At 49.9% G+C, this 16,441-nt stretch overlaps 2 protein-coding genes across 2 annotated transcripts; both read right to left on the bottom strand.

The window, feature by feature from the left end:
• Positions 1–174: 174 nt before the first annotated feature.
• Positions 175–2,909, bottom strand: FTJAE_10906 (Zn(II)2Cys6 transcriptional activator; the record flags this gene model as incomplete). Its single annotated transcript, XM_037343793.1, has 6 exons — positions 175–1,137; positions 1,184–1,669; positions 1,717–2,019; positions 2,066–2,282; positions 2,333–2,618; positions 2,687–2,909. 6 exons carry the CDS (start codon positions 2,907–2,909, stop codon positions 175–177), a joined length of 2,478 nt encoding a protein of 825 aa, XP_037202038.1.
• A 6,627-nt stretch (positions 2,910–9,536) lies between these two features.
• On the bottom strand, positions 9,537–10,901 carry FTJAE_10905 (PTH12; the record flags this gene model as incomplete). Its single annotated transcript, XM_037343792.1, has 2 exons — positions 9,537–10,703; positions 10,758–10,901. 2 exons carry the CDS (start codon positions 10,899–10,901, stop codon positions 9,537–9,539), a joined length of 1,311 nt encoding a protein of 436 aa, XP_037202037.1.
• Positions 10,902–16,441: the final 5,540 nt, after the last annotated feature.

Genomic DNA, 16,441 nt, shown 5'->3' with positions numbered 1-16,441 from the left:
TTGGTTCCGAATCGAGTACAAGAGTTGTGTGTTGTCATCTCCAACAAATCATGGGTATATATCGTACAAGTTCCCCTTCGTTCAACACATCAACGTCCACTGAATGAAGCACCAAAAACTCCAGTCGTTATCCTACTAATACAGATAAACTCAATCCAAATTTCTCCATCCTTGTCAATTTCCTGCTGGAAGTCCTCCAACATCCCAGCTGAGATCGACAGCATTCAATATCCCCCATGGATCGCCATCACCGAGAGGGATAGTATTTGCCGCCATCTGTGCAAAGAGTGTTTCTTCGGTAGACTGCCATATCGGTGTAGAGATGCGTTCTTGAAATGCTCTTAAATCGATCCGATTTTCCTCTGCACTGTTCCCGAGGCCGATATCAGGTGAGGTATGACTGCTCCCGGAGACCGTCTTCGTGTAGGAACCTTGGTTTGAACCTTGATTAGCTGGCGAAGATGCGGCTGATGAATTTGTTCGATCCGGTAGCGAAATAGTACCCGAGGCCATGCGGGGTGAGAATGACGCTGGCCACATACCCGTTCCTCTGAAGTTGGGATTCAAGTTCAAGTTGAGAGGATCTTTGCTTCGCATGTTGGCCGTAACTTCAGGTCCAGGGCTTTCCCTCGTTCTCTTTCGTTTGTTGGTTTCCGGATCTGGTCGATCCGCAGGCTCAACGTTTCTAGCAGCGGCCCCAAGCACTGCTGAATAACACGTCTTTCCCAGCGACATGGCACTACCCACTTTGTCCAATCTTGACTCTTCAGCATCCATCCGTTTCTCTTGGGTGAAGTTGGAAGCAAACAAGATAGGCGATGCCCCGGTATGCTCCGCAACTGAGCTTCGGGCAAGCATGGGGATACGCGACCTGCTTGGTCCAAAAGCGTTTCGATATTTCCTCAATGATGGTACTTGAATAACAGAGCTGAGCCCGTTCTTTTCGATGTCGAGGCATGCTTGCTGTAAGAACGTTCGTGTGATGGTGTGCACACGTGCGATAGCTTCCATAGATTGGATTATGAGCTGGAAATTTGACAGGTCAATTGCGCTTAAGCCGGTGGCCGGGTCCTCTTTGCCTAGATACACGTAAACGGTAGTGGTACAGTATAGCGAGAGAGCAGACAATGGACTCTTCTACGCGATCGTTAGCCAAGATACAAGAAATAAACATAATACATACAAAGAACATGGTGCCGTTGGCGGTCAGTCGCATGATATTGACAATCTCCTCGGCAGCCGCCCGAAGGCGAGTAACGCTACCCTGTTTGACATGATCGGGGAGGTTGTATTTGTCCGCCTTTTCAACGGCAGCGTGATGCAGACATATAATCGCGGCGTGAAGATTGAGGTTCAAATGGAGTGCTGATACGTCTCGCACATTCTCAGGGAGGCGGAATTTCTCGGGGAGAAACATGAAGAGGCTGGATAAGGTATTGTCCAAATCGCGGTGTCGAGTCCAAAATGACCCATGCATCAGATCTTCGTTTCTTGAGTCGGGCTTGGATCGGTGAACATGACGGAGAATGATCTTGAAAATTTCACAAGTAAGGATGGTTCCAGCAAACCCTGTGTACTGAGCACCTTGAATTGCCTCGTCCAGAAAAGGGGCGTCCTCCTTGCGATCTTCAACAAATGCTTCCTCCGAGGCAGGAAGCCTTGTCGCGATCTAAGTCATGGTCAGCATTGCTCAGGAAAGGGGGGAGTGTATCATACGTCTTCCGAGTTAATCAGACTCGGCCATCCTGTAGAGATACTGCAATGTGCATCTGCAGCAAACACCCCCCAAAAGATTCTCCTTCGCTCTTCCAATTCGGCCCATGTAAGAGGAGGTCCCAGTGCCGGCGGCATTCCAAGGGGATCCCCATCGAGGCGGTCAAGTCCTATCATGTGGCATAGTCGTACCGAGTCAGCTACGCTTATGGTCGACCTCGTGAAAAGCAGGTGTTTTGCCTCGTAAAACGCTATGAGGGCCCACGTCTGCGCGTGCTGAACAGATATGAACGCATCACCGTGTCCCTGAAACTGTCAACATTGACCTGCCAAGCACTTCCGAATCGCTCACCTTCATCATGTCTGCCTCAATGTACGCCCGTGATCGACGGTAAAAGACATCGTGGTACTCGTCAAACTTGGTGCTGCCAGTGGCTGCTAGAGCCCATATGGCATATCGCAGACACATAGGGGGTCTTCGGAGCAGGGGGCCATAGAAAGATTGGAGATATTTTCCTGGGTGGATAATTGGTATCATGCGATATTGGTTATGAAAGAAGATATTGTTGCTGTGAAGGTCAGCGCCCATCCTGGAGGTCCGAATAACGACCATTCTTACAGTTCTTCCATGACATCGTCCGGCGGCAAAGGTTCGGTCATGCCCAGACTCATCAACTGCGCATTCAGAATCTGGGGGCTCTCTTGTGGATTTTGGACCATATTGGGTGATGTGAAAGACGTAAAATCGGGATCAGGCAGATTGTTAATTGTCTGACCCAGTCCAGGGGTAAAGTCCATGTCAAAGAAGTTGACATTCGCCTGTGGTGGCTGAGTTGGACTCCCATCGTCTGTTTTTTCCTCTGAAGAATTCTTATTGACCTCCTTGAGATAATCTTCAACTTGAGCTGAGATACATCATCAGCGACTCGTGGTTCATGATTACAGTACAACTGTTGGTTGTCGAGATACTTACCCAGACGAGCCTCGAGTTCCTTGACATTTCTTCTCTTGAAGTTGGGCTTCCTCCGGGATTCTGGATATACACACTCATTTGAGACCTTGAGACAGCGAGTGCACGCCGGTTTCGTGCGATCGCATTTCAACTTGCGGGCTCTGCAGGAAACGCAGGCTAAAGGCTCAGTCTTTGCAGACTCAGGTTGGCCGGAAGGATCGGGCTCGCTTGTGTCTGGTGGCATCTTGATGAACAGGCACAGTCATTCAATGAATGATGAGATGGTTCCGATTATTCCTCCTCAGATCTCAAGTTTGCTGTCGCTGTAGAGCGTCGCGCGTGGTGGATAGAGGTTGGAGATGGGGCTCAAGAACCTTGTCAGATAGATGCAGGGCGGGAAGCATTCGAAGAGCAATTAAGTTATCGTGAAGTTATCGTGTTATCCCGACGAGTAATGGAATACGTATGAAGGCTCAATTACGAGGGTCTTCACAATGGAGAAACGTATTACAGGCATATTCACGTCGTCAAGCTTTGATGTGGTTTGCTGTTTGACAGACCAAACGTCGGAAATCTAAACTGTCCGAAGGCCGAGAGGCTTACAATAGCCCGACAAAGGTTCTGATGAGTCAGGATCGCAAAGAGCGAAGACGCGAGCAAGATGAGACCGAGACCTAGCTCACTTGATTATACTGTTGAGAGTTGAAGCAAAAGACGCAAAAAATGAATGCGAATGCATGCTTTAGTAACCAGGTACTCACCTAGGTAAAGAACCTTGACAACAAGGTAAAACTACTAGAGGTGAGGTGTGCCTTGTTACTGAGGTATCGGTAAATGTTTCGGCTCGTTTAACCTTAACACACCAAGACTCCATTAAAAAAACAACGAAAAAAAGAGGCTGCTCGTTCCTGCTTCGATGTGGCGCGGGTAGGAGATAGCTTCTTCATCCCTTGCGTATCAGCCACACCTAAAGGCACCTACCTAAAGTTCCTAAGTTCCTAGAGTACCTTCCCTTCCCAATGGAAAATACTGTATCTTGTGTCTTGATTAAAGCAAGGTAGGTAGGTACCTCAGGTCGAGCCTGACCCATCTAAAGCATCTATATCTATACCTTGGTGGGAAGGCAGAAGCGAGAAACATATCGCTTGTAACGCAAGCCTCGGGGGGGGGAATTAAACGAGACTGGCTTACACCAGAATCCACCGATCTACCACCAAATCCAGTCTCGTTTTTTATTTCCCCCCCTAGGCAAGGTAGGTACGGATACCTACGGGCCCAACGTCTACTAACATTGATCCCTTGGCTGCTAAGAAATCAAGAAAAGCTCTTGTCGCCTCACAAGGTCTATCACTCTCGTACATACCCACCAGAAACAAATTACTGTACTTTTAGCCCTTCATTTACGCTCCACTGTACCATAACTACGGTCTAGACAGTACAGTACAGTATAGAGATTGGATGCTCTGTGTGTTGGCGGCCCGGAACACCCCAGCCGACAATATCTCGCTCGACTTTTCTCCGCCAAGATTAACTGGATCTCTCCCTGTGCCCGATGAGCATGTCACTTGGGTCTTTCGGCAATCAGATCTTCAACACACAAGAGAAGCACCTAAAAGCACTCACTCACCTGGATCTTCAACACCATCAGCACCGCTCCTACCCGCCCGCCCCAGTCCAATCAGTCAGTAGCTTGCTTGGCCCTCGGACTCTTCTTCCAGGGCGGAGATCAAGGGGCAAACTCAAAACCCTCACGTTCACTAATCGTTCTCGACCATAGTCGTCCGAGATCAGAGATCAAAGCACTTTGCTATTGTACCCATTCTTTCCGACGAGGTTTTCAGCCCTTTCTCGTCAGTCTTCGTCGTTGTCACCACCACCGCCGCCAGGGCAGCAGGGCTTCATCAGCACCCACCATTATGCCAAAGGCGTTCGTATTTCAAGGCGCTGCATAACGATAGTCTAGAATTTGACTTTTCTCAGACCAGATTGACTTCACAACGAGGTGTCAGGGCAGCATCATCCATCCACAACCCCAGTCACTGCGCTTTTCCATGAAAAACACGCTTCTTGCCCCTTCGGTGCTGCCGCGCTACAGCCGGGATGAGACGATGTCACTGGGCCATCAATGACGGTCGTATTACAAGGCTCCCGCCACTTGAAAGCAGGGGAACAGTGGCTGTCATCGCCATCGCTCTCACTACCGTACAGTACACATGTTTAGGGACTAAGAGGGCACGGACTGGCACGCCCCAGCCATATGTACATACGCATAGGTACGTACTATGTGCGGCGCTGTTTTGCTGTTCTCAGTCGACGGGAAACGCGGGCTTAAAATCCGAATGGTTTGTATCGTACCTGTTCCTCCCGGTGTCAGCTAGTCATTCCATCAGCCGAGCTAGAACTTTGACAGGGCTTCTCGAGCTGCCTCGACGGTCGCCAGACCCACTCTGATGGACAGATGTGGCACTTAGCCGTCTGCTGCCGATTCGACAAGCGCCGACGATTGACAGCTAGGCCTCAACACTATCTCTGGAGCATTGGCGGTCCTGGAAGGCCCGGCCGATCACCAAGATCGACAAAAAGTACCTAGCTAGGGGCAGCCCTAAATTGGCTTAGACTCTACGCCATTCAGGTTTCCACACTTCCAATCAGGTGGTGGCGCTGAGTCCAACGAGGTTAACCCTGAGCAACGGTTCCAGCAACTCCGATACTCTGGACTCAGAGACACAAAATCAAGCCCGGGTGTCGCAGCCCTGAAACGAAAGGCATTGTCGACAATAGCCTTTGACGGCTGACCACAGCGTTGAACGCACAGATCCTGTTTCGCATGGACTTTTCTCGCTGGGAATTCTTATCGATGGTTCCTTATCTCCCACTCTTGAGTTATCCTCTGAGTTTTACAGCCAGGCACTCATTGAACATACGCTCCGCTGATCAACATAGCAGCCTGGGGTCTCGGGGATTAACTTGGCAGGGGACACAATGGCGATGTGGATTACCGCCTCGCCCTTCTTATATCAGCCCTGCCAGTACGAAGTACCATCTAAAATCATTGTGGCTTTCATTATTCTGCCTGCGCATCTTTACACAAGCCTCAATGACTAGACCCCAGCAGTATGAGCGGTTAACCGCATAGGTGTCTGCATGATCAAGCACCCGCGTCAACAGCTTGAACCCATTAAATGTGGCTATGTTAGAAGAAACCGCTTAAATTGCACAAACTGGGATGAACGGGCACGCACGAGCCAGTGAAGAAAGTCAATTCGTCTCCCTGGAGTGGCTAAAGTTAGAACTGAGAGGTAACGTTGTTCATTTTGACATAATGGAGGCGGCTCCGGAGTTATCAGGGATCGGCGGTAGGGCCCTGAGCACTCCATGCGCCACAGAATTTACATTGAAGCCGCCTGCTTTGCAAAGGTAGTGAGGCGCGCTGCATCTCAAACCTGGGCTCGAGTTGACGTTGAATTTATGCTCTAATAAAGCTGAATACGTCAAGTTACTTTGAAGCATGCTTCCCACGCGAAGAAAGATCCAGGTTGTCTCAGACCTTTCTTTAGCCTCACCGCAATGAGAGTGCTCGCATGCCAAAGCTCTGTTTCGGTTCAGCGGATCCGAAAAAAACCGGTATCAAGGATATTGTAGCTCGCCGTCTTTGCGGCAACTTGCGACTTGCGCCGCTTTGTTTACTATGAAGTCAAAGAGACGAAGACCACATTCATCAGCTTGCTTATGAGACACTGAGTTGGTAACCACCTATCATCGCCCACATGCCGCCTTGGCGGGCACATTAAGGATGTTCTGAGGAACGTCTTGTCTTTCAGCCACGCCACGCGGTTTGTTTGCTCCAGTGCCATGGACAAGGAAAGGGAAGAGAGGGAAACTCGGTGAGCTACTACCACTAGGTCAAGTCATTCCATCCATAACGACCCATCAATTCAAGGTGCTCTGGGCCAGCGAAACAGGACGTCACGTCAAACGGCCTGCCAATGGAACATACTACATGAAAGAACGAGCTTCTTGGTTCAGCACAGGAAATTTCAAGGGACCAGCTAAGGTTGCTCAAATGACTTCTACATAGGCCCAGGGTATCATGCCAAGTTTCAAGTTGAACCAGAGTAATTTCCTCAAGAGTCCATCTGAGCGGTTGCACTACGCAGCCATAACGACTACTAGCCTCCTAGTGGTAGGTACTCACAGACGATCATATGTACGAAAAAGGGTACGCCTCTCAGCCTAGCTGTCATCTAAGCCCGCCACAGATTGTCGCTGGCGCCCCTCATGGTCCACCAGCATCTTGCCGCGGCGAACGCCCGTTTTGTGTCATTTACTCTTAAACCCGGAGGGAACTTATGTTGAAGAGTCTTGGTCATCAGCAATGGTCATAACAGATGTATCAACACTAACTAGCAACGGATACCAGACATGCCGTAGCCGTACAGCCAAATGCTGTGGGGTCTTTATGCCCAAATGACTTTGACGACACAATACTTCAGCGACAGGGGCAGACAGAGTGACTGCTGCACATTGTGGTGACCAGAGCATTACCATGAAGACAGACGTACAGACAAACTGTTCACCTGATATCCGTAGGAGGCTATGCAAAGCTACCACAAAGACAAACAGTGACTGGCTGGCTGTCAATTAACACAAAAAGTGACATCAAAAGTCGGTCCGGGGTGTTATACTGATTCATGTGGAAGCTCGGCAAAGCATGCATGACTGGGTACTTGGTCCATGTATGTATGTATGCATAGTCTGGTTGGTATTATTATCACTCTTGGTGGACAGTGCATCTGCCGTCTTGTCTAAGTTGCTTGGTTTATGCTTGTTTCCGTCTGCTCACATCTCCTGGGGGTAGTAGTCAACTTTCAGGCCCTTTTGCATATTAGTTAGGTATTGGGCACCTGGACCGGTCACAAGAGGCCCTGTCTCCCTGTCGCCCTGTCTTCCTTGCCTGGAAACACCCCCTCACCGGTCAATCTTGACATGTTTCATGCCCGCTGTGCATCCCTGTTCCCAGCTGGTCTGGTCTGGTCTGGTCTGCATGCGTAGATCGTTCGACTGAACTTTACAGGAGATGGATGTCCTGTCCTTGCGGCATTCACGGCTCAGGGCGCTCCTAGAAGCCCGATACGGCCTTTGCAAGTGCCGCAATCCAAGCGCCCATGACCTGGCCCTGACAGCATTATAGGTACAGAATCCGCGGTCGCTTGCAAACCGTCACAGGCCATGAGTTACTCTTTTGGGAAGGCAGCCGCCTCATGAGGTTGTCTAGATGTGCATGCAGCGGCAGAGGCGCACCTGTGGGTGTTGCTGTTGCTATTGCTGCATATCTTCAACCTTGAACTATTGTCTGCTATTGACTGGTAGGGTAGGCAACGTGCCTCTCCGTGCTATGGATATACGATACTACCTCTTCTTCCTTCTCACTGTCTTTCTCGTTCAAATCCCTCTCTTGGCGCCATGCATAACTGCCATTGGATGTGTGCTCATCATTGCAAAGTCATGAAAAACTCATCTTTTATGTTACCATCCAGCCTCCCACCTAAGTAGCTAGCTACCTAGGCAGCTAGGTATGTTTGTATGTATGTATGCCACCCACACCCTACTTCGCCTTCTCCTGCTGCATCAAACTTCCGAGCACCAGAGAGTCTCCGTTGGGTGTGTCTTGCATTAACAGAGTCAGTGTCGTCGAATCCTCCGTAGCCCAGTTTAGGATGACAGAACCGGTTGACTGGCTCTTCGTTCAAAGACATTTCAACACGGACCTCAACTTGGTCCCTGGCTCCCTTCTCGGAACATAGTCTCCTTTCCTCACTGGAATTTGGCAGACCCTCGCTACCTGATCGGATTTGAAGTGAGATGGTAGTTGGTTCTATCAAACCAGTGGCTCCTAACATAGGCTAGCCGTTGCCGCTATACATGACCGGTGGCATTCTAAACAGCCCCGGCTAAGATCATCCTCTCCATTGACTCCACATGGCTCCCCTAAATCTGCACTGGCAAACATAGGGATTCTGGAGCGAGTAATATGTGAGTGTTAGCGACGATATCGGTAAGACTTGCTGGCTGTCTGGCTGTCTCCTGCTATTATATTGGTGGGCCGGGGATCGGGAAATTCACGATAATTGGTGTTTCCACCTAAGATCAAAGCTTTCTAGTACAATGTACATATGGTTAGCTGTCCTTAATAGGTGAATCAACTAAAATCCTACCGTGGCCCGTCCTGCCTGGACTTACACCCACCCACCCATGCATGCACAGACGGTAGGTCACTGTCGGACGGACGCTTCCTATTACTGTGGTCTGTATCCGTAGTTGGCTCATCCCTGATTGGCAAAGTTTTCCTTTTCTTGTAATTTGATTTGATTTGATTTGATTTGACTTGACTTGACTTGGTATGATTTGGCAAGGAAGGCGTCTGGTTCACCTTTTGCCGAAGTCATCATGAGCCCCCTAGATTATCGTAGATTGTCCGCGAGGTGTCTAATCTTCTTTGAGTCCAATGCTCATCCGAGAGACCCATCCTCTCTTTATCCTCCATGAAAACGCTGTTATCGTATATATCGCGTTTTCTTCGTTCAAATGTTGTGATGACCGTCCTCCATGCTTTCTGTTCCTCAAAGATTCAATGGCTGACCGAAGGTGAAAGACAATATCCCCACTTTAGATAGCACAAATACCCAAGGGATATCCCGTCGCTAAACGCGTTTAGAGGCTAAAACCTCAAACATGAAGAAGAAACAGTAGCAAGAACATAAAATGCGCTATTCCCCAAACCAAACCCGAAAAAGGGTATCGCTCCGGAAAGAAAAGAAAAAACCAAGATCATTCAAATAATGGCCAATGCAGATCTTCTTAGTACCTGAGTTTAGACGCTGCCCCTGCCGATGGTGCCAGGCCTTCGCTGGCTCAACGCCTCAAGTTCCTCGTCATAAGTGGCGCCCTCACCGTCACTTAAGGGTCCGGCGGGCTCTCGTTTGGAGTGGTCAAAGTCACCCCGTTCTGTTGTGGCGAGGACCTTTAGGTCACCGCCTCGAGCGCCCGTCATGGCGTCAGTTTCAGCGCGAGCGTTGTTGATCATGGCTGGCAATTGGCGACGTCGAGCATTGATGAACCAGTTTGAGATTTGATCTGTTGGTGGACATGTTAGTTTCCAGTTTTGACTAGGCTTCTCCGTCCTTGGTTTAGTGCGGCCAAACTTACTCATCTGCAGCCCAGTCTGTCGCATGAGATCTTGCTTTTCGTCCTCGGTAGGGTATGGGTGTTGAAGGTGTGCGACGAACCAAGCCCTGAGCTTGTCTGTAGTCTCTTTGGGCAAATTTCCTCTTCGCTTCCGTTGTTTGTTATCACCACTGAGACTGGCAGAGCTCATGTCCCCAAATCGAACGAAATCTTGGTAAGGCGTGTTGTATGTGCCTGGAGTAAAAGGTGTCCGGTCATACGAGTGGGCTGATCCTGTGGATAGTGATTGGTATCGTGTTGGGTGGTGATAAGGATAGCCATAACCGTTCTCACGGTATGGTGAAACGCCAGGCTCAGATATGGGTGTTCGTGAATGTGGCATCGAATGCTGAGGTGGTCGATAGCCGTCTGCAGGTGCTGTGCCACGGCCCACAGGTAGTTCTCGTTCCAGAGAACGTGGTGGAGGAAGACTGGGTAGCGTCGACCGAGACTCTGCTCTTTCACTGACTTCTATTGAGACTGAGTGGGAATTTGACCCGTTTGTCAGAAAAGGACTTGTCCTTGTGGGAGCGGCCCAATTTTCCTGTGATCCCCCTTGGATAGGTAGGTGTGGTGAAATCTGTCTGGGTGAAGCTCGATCCGGACTGTAGCACAAGCGTGGGACTTGGCGGACTCTCTCCATTTCAACTTCACGTTCCATTGATAGTCGCCTTCTTTTGCTAGAATTGGGTGAGTGTATATATTGAGGTGATGCTGCGGGCAACGGTGGCGCGCCCAAGGGTGGTCCTGTAGATGGCGGCTTGGTGTTAAGATCATGTGGCGGCTGGGTCTGAAGCTGTAATTCGGGGAATGCCTGTGAGATATTAGCTAAACATAATGGCTTGCTTGTAGAATCGATGTTATGTACCTGTCGAATTGAAGGAAGTGCAACTTTGTCGTTCTCGGTCCTCGGTCGAAGTGAATAGTCGGGACATCGATTGGTTTCCCATGGACGGGGCATGCCGAAAGATGAAGGGTGAGGAGAAGGGGATGCTGTAGCAAGCATAGACATATTGTGAAGTTGAGGAGCTGAGTGAGGTGGTTTCGTTTCAGACTGTTTTGACAGTGAACGACTATCTTCCATAACAATACGGCGAGCAGGGCGAGTAGTAACCGCACAGCGGTTATCGTGATCTATTGCCCGGTGTGAAGGACAATTCGATTCTCGATTACTGATGAATTGTACCTTGAAATATTACGCAATGTGAAGTCAAGGAACACTTGAACGATCGTCCAGTCCACAACGTTGCTGATCTTATAGACAGTTCAGGAAACAGCAGCGTTGGTGAGTAAAGAGCGAAATCAGGCAAACAGTCTTGAAGACTAAGCCTGGTCGTATTACAAGAAGATAGTGATGGAGAGAAGGAGATGGTGGTTCAAGAGAGTAACGATGAGTCGGGGGTTATTCGCCGTTGGTGGGACGCCCAAGCCTTTTGTATATCTCTGATATAATGGCGGCGTTTGGCCTTGACGGTTGTTCCAAACCCCATGTAGTGGGGGCTACTCGACCGTAGGGCAACGCAGACGAGGGAGCCAGGTTAGGAAATGCTAGAAGACACAGGGCCATAAACAGTCTGAGCGGAGAATTTCAAAGTGGTCGGGGCTGAACTGGAGAAGTCGCAGTATTAGTGAAACCAACTCATCCAAGCCACAGACAACGACGTGGGAACAAAGCGTTGTGGACTGGGATGCCAGGTTCTTTAAAGCATACAGACAGGTACCTCTCCAAGAGACTTCTTTGCCTCGAGGTGTGGAGGAAACAACCTGACGGGCAGTCTAAACCTGAAGGGCTCAGGCATGCGAGCTTGAACAGGGTACACAGGGCGATCAAGAAGCCAGGGGGAATGAAGGATGGGGCAAGATGAAGAAACAAATGGTCTGGCTCGAGAAAACCTAGCGTCGTATCGTTCAGGACAAGAGAAACGTCACCAATCCCAAAGCACTCATGAACAGCTTTGACAGGCTCGTGGTGGTTGCTGGGATAAGGCCGCTTCTTGGATCAGGGGTGGTTATCGACATGGAGCAGGGACTCAACAAGAGGCCAAGACCTGGCGCCCATGGCTCTTGGTTCTCAATTTAGGAACCCAGTTGGAGAAGCAGAGAAAGTTGACCAGGTCCATGATGGCTGACACACCATGGCGTGTGCGATTTGGCAGCCTTTTCGATGTGGAGTGTGGAGTGTCAGCTAGTTTTCGCCGCTTCCACCCCCATCTGCATGTCCCTTTTTATGTACATACGCCGTTTGTATGGACGATGGAGTCAAGGCGGTTGAGAGAGAACGTGCGATGAATAGGATTGTCCTACGCGAGGACCAGACCGGAGCTTGGGGTATCATTGCATATGCACCTGTCTTTACACGCGCATACATACCGACACGAAAGCAGACATATATGAGTTTGTGGTCATATTTGACAATACCCTGTCCTGAACAGGCCAGACCACAATTTTCGACATGGGCATAAAATTTTATCCCTAACTGGATCTGCATTTTCTCAACGTTGGTAAGCCTCTGTGGCTTGGCGCTAGATTGCCGACTCTGGTTGTGGTTGTGGTTGTGAACGTTATAAAAGTAAGAAGCCACTCACATAGTCTCTCACCACTGCTTGTGAGGGGATCACGAGATTGGAGCGCTCTGACCCAGGCCGATGGGTTTCGGGCTTGTGGTGCTATTAGAGTTCACGAATGACGGATGCTCAGCGCTGGTAGGTGCCGTTACGATCCTGTTTGGCTTTGCCTCTGGCTGATACAGTCCAGCCTCGATATTTGACGGGTGTCATCTCCATAGTTGTTGTGGCTAGGGGCAGCGCTAGAGCGGCTACGGCACCCGCCACTGACAATGGCATCTGCAAGTTGCAGATATGCCATGATTCAAACGGAATCCTTGGTTCGCTACCATCAAGCAAGCAATTACACGTCAGTACCGGGTTGTGGATCGGCGTCCAGTTTTGTAGGCGTCACTATCTCAGGCACCCAACCTGCACGGTAAGAGTTTTAAGTGAGTGGCCATCGTCGTACAATTGTCATTACCCGTTTGTGCTTCGAGGCTGAACCAAGCGACCTCGCAATTGTGTCCGTAGGTAGGGACCATAGGCTCCCGGCATTCATTGTGTGTTCGGCAGCCAATGTGGGGTTGACTGTGGTAAGGGGAAGGAATGCCTTGCCAGCTTGCTTGTCGTTGTTGTGCTATGTTTGTTTCCTGGATCTCCAGCAATCCCGAAAGGGGCCACTCATGTCACTAGGATTTCTTACTGTGACGCGGCTTGGGTGGGTACAGAGACGGGAGGCCCGTGGCGTCGACGGTCAGTCCAGGCCCAGGTCCCTGGGTCTTGGGCGGCCCAACAAGATCTTGGGATAGACGTCCAGACGCCTCATTGAGTGCAAAGACACGCATATGTATATGTGTGTACGTTGGTGAGTAAGAGATGAGAGACCCACACCTCAAATTCTTTGGGAGATGCTGTTTCTTCGCCTTGTGCGGGTTAGACATCAGCCATGAGCCGGAGAGTTATTCGATCGTACATGAATAGATAAATTATGACAGCTTGCTTGCCCTTGCACAAATTGCAGAACATAAACTCAACAGCCTGTCAGCAAAAGCTTTAATGCGATTGGCTTGTCAAGTTATACGATCGTCGCGAAGATCGCACGGCGCCGGGACGTATTGGGATCACCTCCGGAGCCAGGATAGCCATTCTCGAAAGCCACGATTGGTCCGTAAGAAAACGGTTTGGAAGGGATTGCAAGGCAGCAAGGCATAGTACATGTGCTGCTCGGCGTATGTGCACTGAAACAGCAGGTATTGTAGCATCTCTAGGCTCGATACGGTCTGCCACCGACGACGGTCAAAGTCATACTTGCTCTTGGCACCTGAATGAAGCTTAAGTTATCCGTTTGAGAACATGGTATCAGTCAAAAAGGATTGAACGTTACACCGCACCGAGCGAGGCTTGCTGGCGCGTGCCTGTTGGTCCCTGGCGTGCCTGATCTCGGCAGATGAGTCTCGAGCTTAAACAGGATCATAAACTTTGTTTATCCTTCCGAGGTGAAGTCTGGAAGGTTTGAGGTCCAGGACCGGCAGGTGAACCGATGAAGTTGCACTCACCGTTGAGGTTGGCGTTTGTTACGGAGACGATGCGATGCTATTCCAGGATGGGGAAGCTGATCAAGATTCTCCACATCATGGTCCACATCACGTTACCTTGCACGGGGTTTTGGAATGGAAGGTGCCTTGAATGCATGCCGACCTTACCTCTTTCCTAGGAATATACATAAGGCAGCTCCATACTGGTACACATATAGATAAATAGGTAGATAGGCAGGTACAGAGTACGTGCGTACTGTATGGTCAGGAAAGTACTACCTAAAATAGCGATTCTCTTGGTTCGGGCAGGAATAAGAGGCGCCTGTAAATTGGCCGGATCGATTTCCAGCGCCCATCTTGAACGGATCATCTACGAATCTCTACGCCACCACAAGCAAGATTCATGCTTCGAGATTACCTACTGCAAACTAACTCACTAACTGGTTAACTAACAGCTAGCAAACACTTGATTTCATGCCAAGAGGTATGCTGATCAGCACGCCGTTGAGCGGTACGTGCATCGCAACCACCCATCTCATTTCCTCAACGGTCAATCCATGGACAAGATCACTAATCCAGGTGCATGCAGTTCAGACCACATCGGTTACAGTACCAGGGTCATCACTAGCGAAACCCTGGTTCTTAAAGTTATTTCCTTGGCATCGGCCGCCCAACTAGACCTCCATCGGGACGGATACAGCACCTCGGGCTTGCACGTTATTACTTCATCCTGTTCTATTATAGTCGCCCCGTCCAGGGCTGCGACTCAGCATGCCTGCTAGAATTAACCCAACCAAGCCAAGCTGGATCTGTCTGTCAGAGCTGGTGTGTGCACAAAGTCGTCGCCCCATTCTCAAGGCTTCAGACAAGGGTGCCCGGGTACACCTTGCCCACACGAGTATCCCGACATCCTGAGCTGACCACTCAGCTTTCATCTCGGAGTTGCGCCGGGCCTCCTCTTGCCGATCAATTTTTGCCAGACCTTCGGCTATGAATAAATCCCTACGGCAATCCTCTAGTCTATCCACATCTGTCAAACTGCACAACGGAGATGCCTCAGAATCCTTCCGAATCACAACCCTACGCACTGACAGCAGTTTGGACGTGCCGGAAGTGTGCACGACACTCTCGCTGGCTGTTCAGTTGTGGTCCCGTTGACATGCCCTTTCATTGATGGGCTATAGAGAAACCACAATAGGCCCGTGGCTCTGTCACGCATTAATCTGAGACATTTTGCTGGATGACCGTGACGGTTTCTAAGTCATGTTCCAACTAAAGTTGGGCCCAGGTCTTTCTTTATTCGCTATGTATATCATCATTCTAAAGAAGGTTGTTTTGTTCATCGATATTGATCTGACCCACATCGTTGTGCCGGCTATGCAAAGTATGCAGGCCATGCTCCAGTCACACACATGTAATGCTGGGCTACTGGGTAAGGTCATTCCCATTCTCTACACACCTTTTTGCCCATGCGAACGAACCCTGGCTGCTGGACAAGACGTGGTGGCTGCCTCCTGTCGCCCCTTCATGTAGGTATCTCACTGCGGGTGAGACAACCTCAGTTCGGTTGTTTGTTCAAAATCATGTATGGTACCAATCCGCATACCCTCTGTTGTTCGTTCAGACTCTCGGTGTCCATCCCCATAATGGACCGGAGGAATCCAGGGATGCATTCGCAAGATGGGCTGCACTAGGAAAAGAGTCCCCGACCCGGCACCCTGGCTGTCTTGTTCATCCCGTTCTAACCTCCCAATCACTCATCGATCAGTGGTCACAGCCATTGACATTTCCATCTCACGGCAGAGCCCGTTGGTCGGGAGGGGCTTTCAGGGCACCCCTGACCTACCAGTTATTGGGAGCTGGCGGGTCCTCCAAACCAACAAATCTGGCGCCGAGCAGATCTGGCTTTTGACATATTTTGCGGGACACCCCAGTCTCATCTCTGTGTCACCATCCATCATTTATCTGTCAACGATCCATCAGAAGGCCTCGTGAGAGAAAAAAGTCTCCGTCCATGTCCATATTCATCTTCTACAAAACTCACCGCCTTGCATGAGTTCATCGGCTTTGCCATACTAGATCTAGGACGGTGTCACAGCTCACAGTACATTACACAAGTCCTAAAGTGTTCTTTCCATAACGTGGGGGCGTTCTTCATCAGATGCGCCAAGTCTCCCTAGTGGTTACTGTTCCTGACAGCAACAAAAAAAAAGCAATCCAGTCCCTCACAACATCATAGCATGCGGACTAACACCGCCCCTTGCCGCCACGGTTCAGGATCCAAAGTTGCCAGTCAGGCCAGTGTCCAACCGATTGGATAGCGTTCAAGACTACGCCGTCGCTTATCTCGCTTTTTGCCAGGTTGTCCTTCGTCATAATGACCTGCATGTGCTGGCACCTATGCCATATCAACGGCTTTCTGCATGCTCAAAATGATGAATGACAGAAATGCCGGTTGGATTCAATCTTCC

Source organism: Fusarium tjaetaba, assembly GCF_013396195.1.
Source record: "Fusarium tjaetaba strain NRRL 66243 chromosome Unknown NRRL66243_c0000261, whole genome shotgun sequence".
Lineage (NCBI taxonomy): Eukaryota > Fungi > Ascomycota > Sordariomycetes > Hypocreales > Nectriaceae > Fusarium > Fusarium tjaetaba.
This window is presented reverse-complemented; position numbering and strand designations above follow the sequence as displayed.